At 38.6% G+C, this 17,375-nt stretch overlaps 1 protein-coding gene across 3 annotated transcripts in view; it reads right to left on the reverse strand.

Moving 5' to 3' along the window:
* brinp3a.2 (bone morphogenetic protein/retinoic acid inducible neural-specific 3a, tandem duplicate 2) overlaps positions 1–17,375 on the reverse strand; it is a 58,663-nt gene that overhangs the window by 14,174 nt on the left and 27,114 nt on the right. For all 3 annotated transcript variants that reach the window (XM_063500895.1, XM_065469478.1, XM_063500896.1), the window contains exons 3-5: positions 9,074–9,264; positions 6,348–6,538; positions 40–145 (exon numbers count right to left, since the gene is read on the reverse strand). In XM_063500895.1, coding sequence (XP_063356965.1) covers positions 40–145; positions 6,348–6,538; positions 9,074–9,264 — 488 coding nt within the window. The remainder of the gene's footprint in view (positions 1–39; positions 146–6,347; positions 6,539–9,073; positions 9,265–17,375) is intronic.

A 17,375-nucleotide genomic window follows, 5' to 3' on the forward strand; every position in this document is an offset into this window, starting at 1 on the left:
CACGACAGTCACAATAAAAGTCGTAGAAATTCAACAAACCTTGCAGCTGGACTTTATTTTCAGGGCTCTGAACCAGCACCGAGCTCACAGAATCAAGGTTGTCATAGTTACTGCATCCAAGAGGACCTGTGCGAGTCTCTGTCACCTGGGCAACAACAAATAAAAAGCTCATTTATAAATTCCCAACTGCATCCATTTTAGGACAAGTGCATGATTAAGTTAGATTTCTTTATAGAAAGATATGCTTAAAGGGTACTTCTACATTTCAGGCACAAATGGGGCATAGTAGGTTACAGAAAATGTACCTTATGCAACATAAATGGCTGTCTCGCCTCTGATTAAATAAAGTAGTTCCTCCATAATCGATTGCACTAGTGAATGTGAAAGGAATGGAAACGAGGTTAAGCTCATTTTGATTCTTCTAAATTGCTATAAGAGTGCTTTGTTGCACTTATTTCTATGCAAGAAGTCTACTTTTCCTTTTTTTCCCCAGCCCCAGCTACTGATTGAAGATGTTTCGATTGACCTTTGTCACAAAGCATCTCCAACAAAGACTCTGTTTTCACTTCATTTGCAAGACAAGATCCTATTTCAGCTCTCTCCTTTTTTCTTTCCATGACATAGTGAGGAGCACCTAACACCTTCTCATTTTTCTCTCTTTGTGGTTGCGGGACACCATATTTTGTTCAGTGATTTGTCCTGGTCAGGCTTGTCAGAGGACAGTTGGTGTAAAGTGACAGATGGATGAGGCAAGACAATAAGGGTCAGACGATCGGTAGCGCCATCACAGAGGGCTGAAGGGCTTGGGAACTAATATCAGGCCGGTGCTGGAGGGAAGTGAAAACTCAGTACGGGGCTCTTTAATCAAAAGCCTAATCCAGAAGAAAGATTTGGGAGGAAGAATAAATATCCTCTGTGAATGGGAAAAGGAAAATGGAAGATAATTTGAGTGCAATTCTCTGACTATAATATTTATATCACATTATAAATCCCTTGTTTCCCTTATGAGGGATTTTAATGCCGATATGACTGTGAGGAAATGAGATACAATGCTGGCTTTCAGACTCCATGAATATTGAATCCATATAAGGAATTATTTGATATGCCATATGATATGCCATATGGCAAAACACTGAGTGATGAGCAGAGCATTCAATTTCCGCTTTGCTTAGCAGCTGCTATTCACTGTAGATACATTCTGGTATATTAAAAATACTTAATAGGACATTATTGGCCACCTGTACCTCAGCGCAAGACTACATGAGGGATGGAAGCAAATGTGGAAGATGAAAGTGGAAAATGTGTGTCTTTGTCTGGCCATTTTCTTCACCATCTCAAATTATAGTCCAGTGGCAGTATTCGCAAACATTCTGCAAAACCCTCACAGAAAACTGTTCATTTGGCCTTAAAACGTCCAGCAAGAAGTGTGAGCTTCGGAGTGATTGACAAAAAATTCTTTGAGGGAGCGAGGAACCAAAATTATAACCTTAGTGCAGTGGTCTGGCTGACCAGGCTGGCACACGCTTTTAAAGGTGAGGAAAATTGAGACCCCACAGGTACACGAATGCTTCCACTATAGTCAATTACAATAGATACATGAGACGCGAGAGGTAATGATAAGCGTGTGTGTGTGTGTTTGTGTGTGAGCATGCTGCAGACACCTACTCTGCAAACGTAAAAAAGGAACAGGCCTTCCATTTTTGTTTTTTATCTTTTATGCAAGGTGTCTGTGGAGGAGTGAGGGAGTGTGGGAGTTTGGGCGTGTGCCAGAAAAACAGAACAGTATAAAGGAAACAATACATGTGCATTCAGATTCCTCTAGTAGCTACTTACATTCTGCCACATAGCTGCACACGGCTGTGCATGATGTATTAAAAAATGCTGCTTTTGCAGTATCCTTTTCAAATCCTGATATTTGTTTTATGTATTTTCCGTGACATGGGCCACAAACACTAACCGTGCATGATCTAATCTGTAGTGTTGTCATTTCATCGAACCGATCTCTGTGACTTCCCAGTTTTTAGCTCACTTAAGGGCTATTTATGGTGGAGATCGACCAGCCGGGAAACTGAATTGGCCAATTTTCAGTGTTCTCAGCGTGGACCGGTGACGGACCGCCTCACACACAGTGCTTAACACATTTCTTAGATCAAGGTTTGTGCCAAAGCTGTCCTAAATGAACGGTATTAGTAATAATCAAAATCATTTCGTATGTTTCTGTCATTGTTAATCCATTAGTAAACGCAAGCACACGTTTTCATAAAATATAATTATTGGTGTTATTCATGATTTTTCAAATGTCAGTTTTATTTAAAAAAAAAGCAGAAAAATAATAAAGTAAATTATTATTTTTGATTAAGATGTAAAATGACAGTTACAACATAATTATTGGCAATAATTATACTAAAAGTGTGAAAACTCTGACTCACACATATGACATCACTGCAAAGGGAACCTGAGCTAATATCTGACTAAGTTAGCATTAGTGACTGGCTGTTATGAAATGATGTCTCTGTTTCATAGCTGCTGTTTCTGTTCCCCTGATGGATTTCAGGTCCATTCTCACTTCCTGTTTAGTTTTTGACAAATCCTAAAAAGTTACAAACTTTATCTCAGAAATTCTGTTTTCTGAAGCTACTCATCATAAATTGCTCCATTCTCTAACAGGATTAGAGATACATGCAAATTTTCTTAACAAGAGAGAGAGAGAAGTGACCGCTGCGCTGCAGACAGCAGAAATGTGTGGGCTAAAAAACAACAAAACCAGCCTTCTCAATTGCCTCCAACTGCCCTTATGAGTGTGTCAATTTGTGGCTCTGTGTGTGTGTGCAGTATGTCTATGACTGATTTATTATTTTTCTCCTTGGTATCTTAATGCCAGACATATCCTGTGAGAAAAAACTAGTTTGAAGGAAATCATAAATGACCACAGCAGCTGCCTATCTGCTCTGTGATAGTTCAGCCACCAATCGATCGAGTCACAAGACTGGGCGCACTCAAATGTGAGCCACAAAGCCCAATAAATTGACTGTCCACAAGAAGGAAATATCAAAACCAGACGATCCTGCTGTTTTCTACTTCATGACCGGCACACTGTTCATCGCTGTGTTTAGATAGGCTGGCAAATATGGTGTGAGTCAGGTGGGGATCTGACCATTGATTCAGTCTAGGAAATTCTCAAATTGTAGCAAAAATGCTCCCCTCTGTTCTCTAACAACTGCAGTCATTACTCATTGTACAAACAAGCTGGTCCAATCAGACTCTTCTCTGCGCTGTGACTTCTTGAATAAAGCCCAGATTTCCAAAGTCGTCCCCCCCGGCAAACCACAGCAGCGTGCTTTTTCTTCAAAATGAGCTTCAAATTTCTCTTTGCATGGAGACCGCCGGAGGGGGCCGTTGCCTCACCTGCAACCCTCTCATTCATTCCTCAAGTTCAATTCATGCAGATCTGTTCTGCTACTGTACGGGTCAACACCCTGTGGAAATGATGCGCAAGTGTGGAGGAATCTGTCGCTCCTTTGACTCTTTTCCCACCAGTGTTGGAGGTGAATCTCTCCTCATACCACTTCCCACCTGTCAGTTACGCCAGATGACTGCCTTTGGAGCATGAAAGCAACACTCTCTCGTCTTCTCTTCGCGTCTGTAGCTTCAGAAAAAAAAAAAAAACCCTGAAAAAAGCCCTGATTCCCAAGAAATGAAACAGACAAAAGTTTCTGCCTCTCCACCTCACATGTGCCTGCCTGATCTGCAGAAAGAAATATCCAATCCTCCCCGAACACAATGTAGCGAGAGGACAGAGCTTTGATATAAGTAGGGGGAATCTGATTCATGTTCTGCTACAGCAAAGAAAGCGTCACTTCACAGGACCACCGCCGCTATGCACCGAGAAATGAAAAAGGTAGAAAAGGAGGGTCATCCCTCCCTCTGTCACCCTATTAACCCCATGCTACCTGAAGGTGACAACCGGAGGCAGAAAACTGTCGTGAGGCGTGTTTCACAAGGCTCATTTATCTTTCCCTCACCATATGTGCTCATCACGGAGCTTCCTCCAGACTCGGATGTGCTTGCAGCTGAAGATCGTATCTCATCACAAGCGGGAGGATAAAAAGTATAATCTTCTGCTTTATTTTCATTGCCGTTATCGCTGTGTTTTAACAAGGGAAAGCGTTAACAAAGGAAATAGCACTGTACCCACAACCATTTTTACCAGTTTTCAAAAGCTAAAAGGTTGAAATTAAAAATTATATATCTCTGATAGCTCATAAGAGGAAAACTTGTATTCATCATTTATAGAATAATAACAGTTATAAGCAACTAGGCAATATATTTTTTAATGCTTTTCATTCAGTACTAGTCTTTAAAATTTATGAGCTGTTTTCTTTGTTTGTTTATCTTTTTGAGAATTGCAGGAATAAAACTACTTTTTGCTATCGTGCATATTAGATGTATTATCATTTCCTATGTATGTGTTTAAAGTCGCTAAACACTGGCAAAGGAATATTTCATTTAAATGCAATGTTCGTTCATATTCTTCTGTCCTATACTAGAGTCAACTTCACAATTAAAACGTGTTTGCAACTCTGCCAAAATGAAAGTCTAACACCTTTTATTACATTATGATGAAATTACTTTATTTATCACATTTGAATTTTGGGGAATATGAGCCACATATGCAAAATCCAAAAAATTGTGTCTTGTCTTGTTGCCTAGCAACTGCAGTTGTTTAGACACAATTTAAAACTATGAGCCAAAGAGAGCTTGATTTGATTAATAGATAATACGGAGCTATGAAAAAGTGTTTGCCTCCTTCCTAATTTCTTTTTGTATTGTTTTGTTTTTGCATATTTGTCTCACTTACATATTTCAGATCATCAAGCAGATTTTAATTTTATTAGACAAAGATAACCAGAGTAAATACAAAATGCAGTTTTTGAAATTTCATTTCATGTATTAAGGGAAAAAAAACTTAAACAAACCTACTCGGCCCTGTGTGAAAAAAGTAATTTCCCTTAAAACCTAATAACCTAATAACTGGTTGTGCAAACCTTGGCATCAAGAAGTGCAATCAAGCATTTGTGATAACTAGCAATGGGACCTTCAAATCACTGTGGAGGAAATTTGGCCCGCTCATCTTTGCAGAATTGTTTTAATTTAGCTGCATTGGAGGGTTGTTGAGTGTGGTTAAGTTTATGTCAAAACATCTCGGATTTATTTCTGGTATTTGATTAGGCTAGTTTTTTGGGTTTTTTTTTTTTTTTGAGCCATTCAGAGATGGTCTTGCTGGTGAGTTTTGAATCAGTGTCAAGTTTCAGGGCAAAACTGTAGTTGACCCGAGCATAGTTCCCAGAGGGTGGAAACATATAGTGTAGTTAATTTGTGTGGAAATCATAGCCATGAGGAGCAAAGCTGAAGAGCTGAAAGCTGTGGATGGGAAAGTGTGTGGCAGTGGTGCAACTCTTAGTGTTCTTCTTCAAACAATTAGAAAGCATTAGTTACTTTCTATCTATCTATCTATCTATCTATCTATCTATCTATCTATCTATCTATCTATCTATCTATCTATCTATCTATCTATCTATCTATCTATCTATCTATCTATCTATCTATCTATCTATCTATCTATCTATCTATCTATCTATCTATCTATCTATCTATCTATCTATCTATCTATCTATCTATCTATCTATCTATCTATCTATCTATCTTAGTATTAACACAAAAATTACTCAATTCACTGAACTGAATTCATATTTTTATACCTAAATTTGATATAAAAAATAAAGTAATTCAACTGGTGATTTTTATTTTTAATCTGTTGAAAGTAAATAACTGTAATTTGACAGGTTTATCACAAAATGATGATATACTTTACTGTTGTTTCTCATTGTTTGCAAAACAATAAACTTGACAATTCATGAATAACAGCACTAATTGTATTTTAGCATCAGAAATATTATTTTGATTAAAGATCTTACTCATGCTAATGGATGAACCATTACAGACTCGAGAAATATTATTTTGGTAATTACCAAGCGTGTTATTTTAGTGCAGCTTTGGCACAAATCTTACATTGGGTGGGGGGTCTAATACATTTTTAGGCACTATATATAAGAGGAGTCTGATTTAGCTCCAAGTATGCAGCAGAAGTGAAATAATGTTCCAAATTGAGAAGGAGAGAGAGTGATCTACTGAGAGCACAGGTGTTCTAGCCTTAGATTATAGTATAACAATGTCAGTTTACTCTCATTGTGATTTGACTGATGAATAAAAACTGAACTAGATAGAAGCTTTAATAATTTATACAGTTAAATATGTCCCAATAACTCATAACAAGCACACAAAGATACCTTGATTGCAGTGGAGGCGATCTGGATGTGGTGCAGCTTGCGCAGAGTGCTCTCCCTGTCAATGAAGTAGGAGGCAGCCAGCTGGTGCAGAGCTTCCAGAGTCACAGTGGAAGAGTTGCCCGAGTAATCGCTCACCTCTGCTTTCTTACTCAGTTTCCGCTTATCCACAAATATGGTTAAGGCCTCTTCTCCTGCAATTAAAAGATAATCAAATTTAATTGTTTTCAAATGCCGCTCGGAGTTTTAGAAAAGGGAATAGAGAGTTCACATTGCTTATTGAAATTAAGGCCCTTCAATTCTTTCTTTTTCAGGGTCAGTAGCTCTGACCCTGACTTGTTTGGGTTTTTTTTAGTTGTTTTTCTTTATTGTGGAGCTCAGATCTTTTCACTTGCATTTTGTCATATCTGACCAAAGCTCATTATGCATGTTAATAGATTTTTTTTTAATTAACTGAAAAAAGAAAATTTCCCATAAAGTATTTGGGGGATTTTTAGCCTTCATTAGGACAGGACAGGCTCGGTAGACAGAAAGGTGAGCTAAACCAGCACCACTAAGCAACCTAAAATTTACATTATTTGAAATTTTGAAAAGGGGAAAATGTCAGCAGCATTTGTAGCATATAGAACTAGAATGTTATAGATGGACTTCATCGCTGTCATCATAAAACACTGCTGAATAAAAAAAAGAAGAAGAAGCATAAACATCATATGCATTCACTCCACCAACGAAGTGTTAGTAACGTTTTCATGCATAATGTTACATAGGTGGTCTTTAAAAGATACTTAGAACATGAAATAAATAAATACATTCTAGGATCCAACTTTTCCTGAAGGCATTTATTTCTAGTGTCACAATATTTTGCAGCAGAGCTTCAAAATGAGACCTTCCCCAAGCCTCTCTGTTGCCTCTAATAACCTCTGTGTAAAGAACTCTGCACAAATATTATCAAAAACACCAAGGATAAATGATTGTTTGAATAAAATCCACCCAGTGCTGCCTTTCTTCAAGCGAATGTAAGCTAAAGCTAGCATGCCTGCAAATACAGATGAAGATCATGTGCAAGCTCTTCCACATATGTAGCTAAATGCATTAAGTGTCACTGAGGTCAACTACTTCATTCAAACTTTAGGAGCTGATCTTGTACCTCAGCTAGTCCTTTCAAGATTGCTTTATTAGCTAGCATTGATGCAAATGGTCTTTCAATTGATAGGGTACTTTAAAACCTGCTGAGAGATACATGCACCAAACTCCAGGTGGTTGTGAGCACAGCGACAGCAGGCACCTCTGAAGCATAAAGACACTTGACCATAATTAGGATAAGTCACGTCACCCCAAATCAGACGGCACTGATCATTGCAATCAGGACTTCATAAGTCTAGGAGCTGTGATGCAGCACACTTGGAGCTCTGAGAGTTCCCAAGACACTGCACATCATATTTCTCATCATAATGCAGTGCTAATGCTTCAGGGCCATTTTTCTGCCCACTGCCTTTCTTACTCAGCTGCTGAAGGGCAAGCTCTTAATATTGCAATCTATTTATTAATTTCATTAAGTCCATATGTTTCCGAACACAGAGGCTATCCATTCAGAACCACAGAGGCATATCACTGGCAAAGATCCAAGGCAAACTCCTCATTCTCCTCTCTTCATACCACTCAGTCCTGGCTGAGAGCCAGAGTGCAGGGCTGCATCAGCTCTGGTAGCTGGGAGGGTTGCATTTTATGCATCTACTCACAACAGCGACCTTTTCAAAGCCAGGAGTTGCGTCTAAAGTAATTGACATGTGTTGTTTTGTAAAAAGCAAATGTGCTTTTCAAGACTTGCCCGGGACTCTCCAGCATCTTAAATGACTTTTTTTTTTTTCGCCTCTCGAGTCAGAGAACTATTAGTGCTTGTCCATTCATCAGCCGGTAGAAAATCAAAAATTCCGCGGCTGTGACTGGGAGTGGCAGGTTCACGATACACAGGCTTTTACATGTATTCATACATCTCTGGAGACCAATTTTCTGAGCTGCCAGTGGCATATAATTCCACTGTGATGTGTTTTTCGGTTACTCTGAGTGTATTGCATTATTATGTCCCGTCCATCTGTTTTCCATACGGACCACCTGGAAAACCAAATTCTAAAAGCTTTTACCGCAAATTGTATACTTTATTTAACCCCAGATCACCTGAGTGAGAACTAGTTCCTTAAAGCACATTTCCCTGTTTATTCTAAGCTGTAATATATGGGCTAAGTAGTTCTACGCTGGAGTTTAAGAGCAACATTGCTCTTTTATTTCTGTTAGTCATTTGCAGGTGCTGACCGGGGACCAAAGTCTTTTTGCATCATTCATTATTTAGCTCTGAAAGCACGTCAGAGATATGAAAATCAGGATCAGAGCTGTGAGTTGAGCAAAACTGCCTAGCTGAATATCTAAAGTAGGTAGTTACTGCTGATAAGATCTGCCAGCAGCAGATTTCATAGAAGAACGCTTAAGAAAAACTTCATCTGTTTAATCTGTTTTGCTACAGTGTGTCATTTTGACCCTTCAACTTCAATTTTATTTCTTATTTTGCCTGAAGTTCATGGCAAAAATGGAAATGTGCACATACACATAGTTTCAACAGTTCTTCCAAAGTGTGATCTAATCTAAAAACAGCAGCTACATGGTGGTCCTGAACTGCCCAAGGAAACAACAGTGAATGGTAAAACAATCGGTAGAGGACGGTTAATAATTGTTACCTCCCAGGGTAGCTGACAACAGGAAGTGAGTCCCATACTTCCTGATCAGGCTGTCAGTGATCATCTGGGTGGTGGGCCTGCGGCCCAAGAGTCGGATGTTCCTGATGAACTCAGGAGTAAGAGGTAACGGAGACTCCAGAAAATCTCTCCTTTCCACCGCCAAGTTGTTCACCTTCCATCTTCCAAACTCCCTGGAAAATGAGAAGTGATTATTATTAATATCCACTAGATTAGGGTTTCTAAGTGATAAGAGAAAATAAGAGGTCGATTACCTGAAAACAAATGAAAACAAGATTTGCGCAATTTTAGACTTATAACAAACAGCTTGTAGTTCTGAAGCTGACATGCTCACTGGTTCACACCGATTAACAGATGAAAATAATGTGCCAAGATACGCAGAAATGCACCAGCAAAGAAAAAGACACCAGCTTAGCAAAGAGAAAGAAAAAAGCACATATAGAAGAGTATAGACAGATTATATTTTGTTGATTAACACTACATGTAAAAGCAATCTTTATTTAAAAGAAAGGTTCACGTGACTTTCAATCATTTATGCAGCTATAAAATATGTCATAATCACTTATTACAGGTTCTTTAGTATTTTCTCTGTATTCTGGCCTTTTTACATAATTGCAAATTGAATTGCTTTGATTTGAACTGTTGCTACATTTAGCAATGTGATATATGGAAACTTCATGCTATAAATGTTTATTAACAAAACTCCTTGGAAAGCCTTCAGTTGATCCAAAACGTCACAGCAACAGTATAGAATAAACAATTAGCAGTGGAAAAACATGGCTTAAAGTAGTCATTATGGCATCACTTCTTCTAAGGTAAAGGAGTTGACCGCGTTTGCATATTAGAGATACAGTGACATCATACAGATAGATCTTCTGCCTAAAATTGAGCTGAATAAATTACACGAAGAGACAGAAACAGCAAAGACAGAGAAGCAGTGAAAGAAAGAGTAGTGCGTTGCATTTAATTTATTATGTTGTGTGCTATGACAGTGTTCAAAACCTCTCGACCATGCCGACACAGCCTGAATTAAGGTGCAGCTCAGAGAAAGAGTGAGAAACAAAAGAATGAATGAATTCACAAGAATTCCTTTAGAAATAACATCCAGAGAAAAATCTGCTATCAACTGAAACCACAACTGCCACATGGGATAAAAATGTGCTCCAACTACGCAGCTTCCAGCTGTTTTCTTTAATAACCCTATCATTACAGAGATATACATCAAAATGCATAAGGTACAAGGCAGTAAAAGAAACAATAATGGATGTTTTCTATATTGAAAAAGAAAACAAAGTGAGATGAGCCTCAAGAAAAGACTCTGAGCCTTTGTTATGTCTTCAGATTCTTCCTCTCTGTCATTTCCTTCAAATTATTTTCACGTCAAGTGTAGCTTATGTGATGCATTTACTGTACATTAATACTTGTTATTTACTAGAATATGTATGAACATATTTGTGTAGGATTGCACTTGACAGACGATAATAATACAAGAAAGAAAAATGAATAATACTGTAAAGCAGAACCATCTTGCCACCTCTCTCCTCCATACAGCCTATAAGCTGCTGAGACTTCATCGACTTCCATGTGAAAACACAGCAAGGACATCACGAGAGGAAAAAATAGATACTGTATGTCAAAGACAGCACAATAAACTGAAGCGGAGTGAGACGCAACCAACTAAAGGATACAGATGTTCAATCAATAAAGACCAACCTTGCACCCTGCGTGCATTTTTCCAAGTATTTGTGTGCAACATTTGCCCGAGGCACAGCTCTTTGTACTGGGATTCCATTTGGCAGTGCTTTGACTTCACACAAAGTTATTCTGTTACCATAAAGTTCAAGGCGTTGTGTGATAGATTTCCACATGAAGCGTCCTTCACACATAGTACTGTTTACGTTAGTTGCACTTACACACTGTTCTCAACAGAGTGAGCCTCAGTGAATCAAATGTAGCCTCTTGTGTGCTTTGTTTGTCTAGCATGTGGCAAAAAAGTACTGGCTGAGAACACTGTGTTATGAGGAGAGAACTTTGCACGGTATCCTTCGTGTAAAAAGATCTCCTTGGAGTCTCGCTATAATGCATTTTACTTTTGCTACCCAATATATTTGTTTAAGAGCCAAGTCATAACAAAAATCAACATGTTAAGAATAATCATGCATTTTATTTTAGGCACCTTTCAAAGTACTCACGGTCAACTTGTTTAGAAGCGTAAAAAGCAGTAAGAATAAAGAAAAATATCAATCAAGTCACTAAAGCACATACAAATGCAGTATGTAAAATGGTAATTCACTATTTCTTTTTCTTTCCCTCATCAACAGAATGGCGACAGCCAAAACTGAAATACAAATGTCGGCTGCCAATATGAATCTAACTGATAGCACAAAGTTATTTTATCAGTGTGGTTTTGACCCAAGACACTATTTACTGCTTTGATAAAGCCTCACAAATGTGAAGTTAATCACCAAAGAAACCAAAGAGATAAAACTAAATAACTTCTGAGGCTCCTCACAGGCTTGTCCTCTGACATAAAAGGCCCAAAGCCTACAATACACAACATTAACGGCTCGTAAACTAAAGCATGGCACAGGAAATGACTGAAAAGCTGACTACATACATGGATGAACAGCAAATAAAAAACTTTGCTTATACGCACCCATTCACCATATATTGACTCGGTCTTTTGTTCAAAGTATCAATAGCAAAGTGTGTCTGTGGGTTCACGCTCTCAAACCCATAGGGTACTGTAGTTGTAACATATGCTGTGTACCCACTGAGCTCAGGAGGAAGGTTTTTTACTTCAGTATCTCCAACAGGGAAAAAAAAGTCTGCTAACTTTGATGAAAGCGCTGCTACTTGCAGACTTTCAGGCAAGGCTTCAAGTTGTACTCTGACCACTGCTACCCTGCTGTCATAACAAACAGGATAAGACAACCAGTGACCTAACTCCATGCGACTAAGGTAGCCGAAGATCAAAACACAGGGTCACTATACAGTAAAGAAGCGCTTAGAAGTGAGTGCTGAGCTCAGGGATTCCTAATCTGTATCGATGCTTAAAGGCCCAAAAGATATAACACGAGGGTGGCGACAGTTACTTCAACCAACTTCAGTATCTATGCTGGTGCTGCTCACATTAAATGTTCTGGGACTTTATGAAAATTATTATTATTTCTTTCCACCTACCAATCAGATTTTGTAAAATTTAGATCAGAATCTTAGTTACATTTCATTTTGTGTTGGGATTTTTTATTCTTGAAGTAAACATGGAAGAGAACTGCTTATAAGTCTCAAAGTAAAATCCACTGACAACTCAACAAGCTAAATGTTGAAAAAGGTGTTACTATAAAACCTAGCCAACCATACCTGACAGCTGTTTTGTTAGCTATTGTTGATTTGATTTTGCTGTTATGTTGTTCTTCTTTTATTGTGGAAGCATCTGTCTAATCATAGAGATTAAACCTGCAGTTGATGCTCCTTCATTGTTTTCTTTAAAAGCAGTGGCAGTTGTGGGGTTAACATCAACAGCAACATGCATGACTTTTTGCCACATGACTTTTCAAAAAGGGTTTTACTTTTCAACCCATCTGCTGCTCCCGAACGAATGCTACAGCTGATCTTCTAAGTTGCCAGTAGAGACAGAGGAATAGAGAAAATGCTGGAACAACAGAACTACCAAAGTTTTGAAGATGTTATTATTTGGCAGGGGTGGAAAGCAACAGCAAAGCTGAACACAGAATAGTACAGGCATCAGTGAGGTGAGGCTAGGGTGACGGATTGCAAAGTGCCTTGCAGATGAGTATCAACTATGGGCAGGCCACCTTACCTTAAACAGCACACCCTATGTATGTTGTGTAGATGGATGTGTAGGGTATCAGCTAGGCCATCAGTTGTTGTGGGCTGGCATTGAAATTGGGTGATCTGCTGGGTGTTCAGCTGGATGTGACTTTGTGTTCTGCATGAACTGATGCTGTGATGCTGCTATGGGCAGTTCGTATTCATAGATTCAACTATGAATTCTGCACCATATCAAACAGACTGGAAGAGAATGCGAGTGCTATCTATCTAAAAAATAAAGGTGAGCCTCGAAGTGGAATTTTTAGGCAAATTTTGTTCATTTTTACACTTGAAAATCCATTAAGAAGTGGTACAAAAAAGAAGAAATTGAGGTTTGTGGAATGGATTAGTCAAAGTCCAGGTGTTCATATTTTTTAGCTAGCTGATATCAGAAATATATATAATGAAAAAAATCAATGGGTAAATAATTTCTCTGTTCTTCGTGTATACCTTTTTTTCTCTTTGGGCATTGCTGTAAAGAAGACTTTAAAACATTTTTTTTAAATATGCTTAATTCAGTGTACTTATATTTTCAGACTACTGTATGCTTTTTGGATGCGGATGCTGTACCGTCTGTTGTGGTGAAGAGAGAGCTGAGTGTAAAAACGAAGCTCTCAATTTACCGGAAGATCTACGTCCCTACCCTCACCTATGGTCACGAGCTGCAGGTAGTGACCGAAGGAACGAGATCGCGGATACAAGCGGCAGAAATGGGCTTCCTCTGAAGGGTGGCCTCTCCCTTAGAGATAGTGTGAGAAGCATGGCCATCCGGGAGGGGCTCAGAGTAGAGCCACTGCTCCTCCACATCGAAAGGAGCCAGTTGAGATGGTTCAGGCATCTGACGAGGATGCCTCCTGGGCGCTTCCTGGGTGAGGTGTTCCGGGCATGTCCCACATGGAGGAGGCACCAGGGCAGACCCAGGACACGGTGGAGAGATTATATCTCTCGGGTGGCCTGGGAACACCTTGGTGGTCCCCGAAACAAGCTGGAGGAGGCTGCTTAGGCTGCTGAAACTGTGATCCGGCCCTGGATAAGCGGAAGAAAATGGATGGATGGATGGATGCTTTTTCTTGTTCAATTCCTGTCCACCCCACATTAATATATTTTTTCATAACTTCACAAAATCAATATTACTTTAATTTACTTTATCTTTTACTTTCTGTTTATGACAAACAAATCAGCTTTAGGGAGCAGAGCAGCATTTTGACGTTTTCAATTTGAAGGCTTTTTTTTTTTTTTTTACTTTTTTCTGTTACAGTTTCCCTGACAGTTAGATTAAGTATAAAACACAGATATTTAATTTATGATTGGACTTGTATTAATATTATCATGACATAGATAAAAAAAGAACAGATAAACATGAAAAAAGACACTCCGCCTACAGAGAAATAACCTAGTTATTAAGACCGTTTCCTTTTTAAAGCTGTTCAATGTTTTTGATGTTTAAAAAATGTAAAACTTAGTTATTAAGCCAAGAACTGCTGAAGATAGTTTTTTTTTTTTCGCTCTTTCCTTGCAAATCTACATTGCAATGAATTTCTAAAGAGACATTTATGAAGTCACAGACAGATATCACAGCTGTAATTATAACAGATAGACTGTGATTACTTTGAAATTTCTCTTGGAGGGTACCAGAGTGTGGTGCCAATTTCTGCTTGGCGCTGCTCCCAATTTACTCACATAATCACGCTCATGTGAGAAGAAAGTAACGGGAAAAGTGTTCCTCAAAAAAACCCTTCTGCTTGTTTTGGAGAGCACTCTATTCATTTTAAAACTTTTTTTTTGATGGGTTACATCCTGATGCAGTGTGAGCATCAAAAGCACAAATGAGCCGTGCAGAAATGAATACGACTGTCCCGAGTGATGGATTATTTTTGTCAGACTTCACTGTGTGGCAGGAAATAACAAACATTTAGTAAATGTTTGTGAGCTGCATTGTCCAATCAGTCAAATGTTGCACTTTTCTGTCTTCTGAGTAAAAGCTTGACTGCTGTAATCAGAATGGGTTGAACAACCTTGGCTGCAGATGATGGATGGAGGGAGTGTGGCCTTTTGAAAGGGTATATATCACATTAAACCAGGAGTAATGAGGAAAGCTCTAACACACAGATGTTTAAATGATACAAAGAGTAAATCGCCAAGAACTCAGGCTGCTGCATACAAAAGTTCGAGCAAGCTGGTGACACAGATTATAAACAACTCATATCATTTTCATTTTCTGTTATAGAACTATAAAGCGAGACTGATTCACACAAAATTAAGCAGAAATTGAGGGCAGTGTGCGAAGTAAACATAATGATGTTAAATGGATATGTGGTACCAGTTGACCTTTTTGCTGACACTGTAGTATTCAGACAAAGGCTTTGACTAATCTCTTGCTCAGATATATCTAGTGTAGCTATTAATCTTCACCTCATTTCATGCCGTACAAATAAATGACCTCTTCAAATGGGACACTATGTCTCTTGAGTTCCACTTTGCAGTGTGAAAGCACTACTTCAAAGCCACAGCACGTTCTGTGGGACCAAAAAAAAGAGAAATAGAAAGGGAGGGAGGGGGAGGCGGGGGGAGTTACAGGTACAGGAAGAGTATTCGAAAATCCCCCGCTGTTGTTCGTTTCTTCAGTTATCGTTGACTGTGATAAGCTAGGCCTGTCTTATCTTAAACCCCCAATAGGCCAAATGGTTCATCCTGCAGGGAAAGGATAAAATGAAATGGGTTTCACTACGGAGTTGATTTTAGGGGCTGCAGTCCTCTCTACACCCAGCTAAGTCATTATTATTATCAATTTCATTTCTTCTTTTCGCAGGGGTACATCAGTTTCATCAGTTTCAACTCTCTTAACACCATTACTGCCAAGTTGTTAAAGTTGTTGATTTTTTTTCTTCCTTTCAAACCTAAAAAGGTCCTGTTTCAGCTGGACCATCTCTGCATTCTGATGTTCGTATGGATACCATAGATCTTCAGTGATATGGCGATGAAACACTGTCCGGTTGTAGATGATACTGTTAGCTGCTGTGGAAAGGCTGTGAGTTAAGAGTTGCTTTAATTTTTTTTTCTCATTGTCATTCCTTTAGTGCCATCATGACTTTGACGTTTACAGTTTCGAGTGAAATATCTCTGTGACTTACAACTGGCTTGTCAGATATTTTATTCAGATTGCTTGGTTTCAGCCGCAATTTGTTTTAGGCTAATTTGCAATGAACACACAGCACTGTGGCACTTGACATGCGTTACACCTGCTAAATAGGAACGTAGGTTATTAGCATCAGCACTGACATTACCATTTAGCTCAAAGCACTGTGAGAACAGCACAGCCTCACCCAACCATTGCAGTCACAGCATCAGACTGTAACTCCTGTTGAAATAAATTCACCCTGGTTGTGTTGCTATGTCACATTAAGGTTATGTTTTTTGGATGCATTTAAAAAATTATAGAAGATAGTATGACAAAAGCTTTAAATCAAGACCTCAACGAACTGTTCCTGACTTTGAAGAGCCACAGTATGTTCATATGTATTGATGCAATAATCACAATACAACACTGTCTCACCTGTTTCTCTTTTGAATATTGCAAAATGTGCTACATTCCTTTGTGCTTGTCTGTTGCCTTGATAGCCTTAGTATGGTTAACAAAATGGACAGTGAGCAGTGAGTCTGTCAGAAGATCACTGGCAGTAATCTGAATGTTCCTGACCATCGTTTTAGGGTAAAAGCCACTAAGGTGACTTTATAGAAGCCACTACTGCCTTTGCACATGATATTTCTTTTACTTTAATCAGCATGCAAGATATGCATGCCTACAGGGGGTACAGTTAACCAATACTTGAGATCTTTTGTCCCTTCAGCTATTAGCTGTTTAAACTAGAAGAATCATTATTACTCTGCCTTCATATGAATATTATTCTTTCTTTTATCTCCACTGAGTGGGAGAGTGGAATAATTAAAGTGTGTTTTTTCTCAGGGCATGTGTACATTTCTGTTTTTGTTGATATTTTCTTTTTTTTGTTTTTGTGTGAGGATATTTGATGATTGTTGGCAATCCAAAATGATATTTTGAGTTCATAAACATTCACTCTACTCTGCAGTGCTGGACAAATATATAGGACTCAACAACTGATGTACTTTTACTGAACTAAAATACTTCCATGTGTTGTTAATTTTAAACTGCTCAACTACAAATTAGAGGGATGATTGCACTCCAACTTCTAAACCACCCCAGACTTCAAAAGAACGCAAAAATGTCAAATATCAGCTACACAAAACTGCAGTTCAATATCATCCCTACCAGGTCTTACAATTAGGTAAATACAACCTGAGATGAACAGCCTAACATGACATATCACACCATGTCATTACTTCACAAAGAAAAAAACCTAAGCCAAAATCCAGAAGCATTGTGTGAAGCTTAATATACCCCATCATTTAATAGCTTATAGAGGCACCTTCA

This window comes from Pelmatolapia mariae, linkage group LG17 (genome assembly GCF_036321145.2).
Source record: "Pelmatolapia mariae isolate MD_Pm_ZW linkage group LG17, Pm_UMD_F_2, whole genome shotgun sequence".
In the NCBI taxonomy this organism is placed as follows: domain Eukaryota; kingdom Metazoa; phylum Chordata; class Actinopteri; order Cichliformes; family Cichlidae; genus Pelmatolapia; species Pelmatolapia mariae.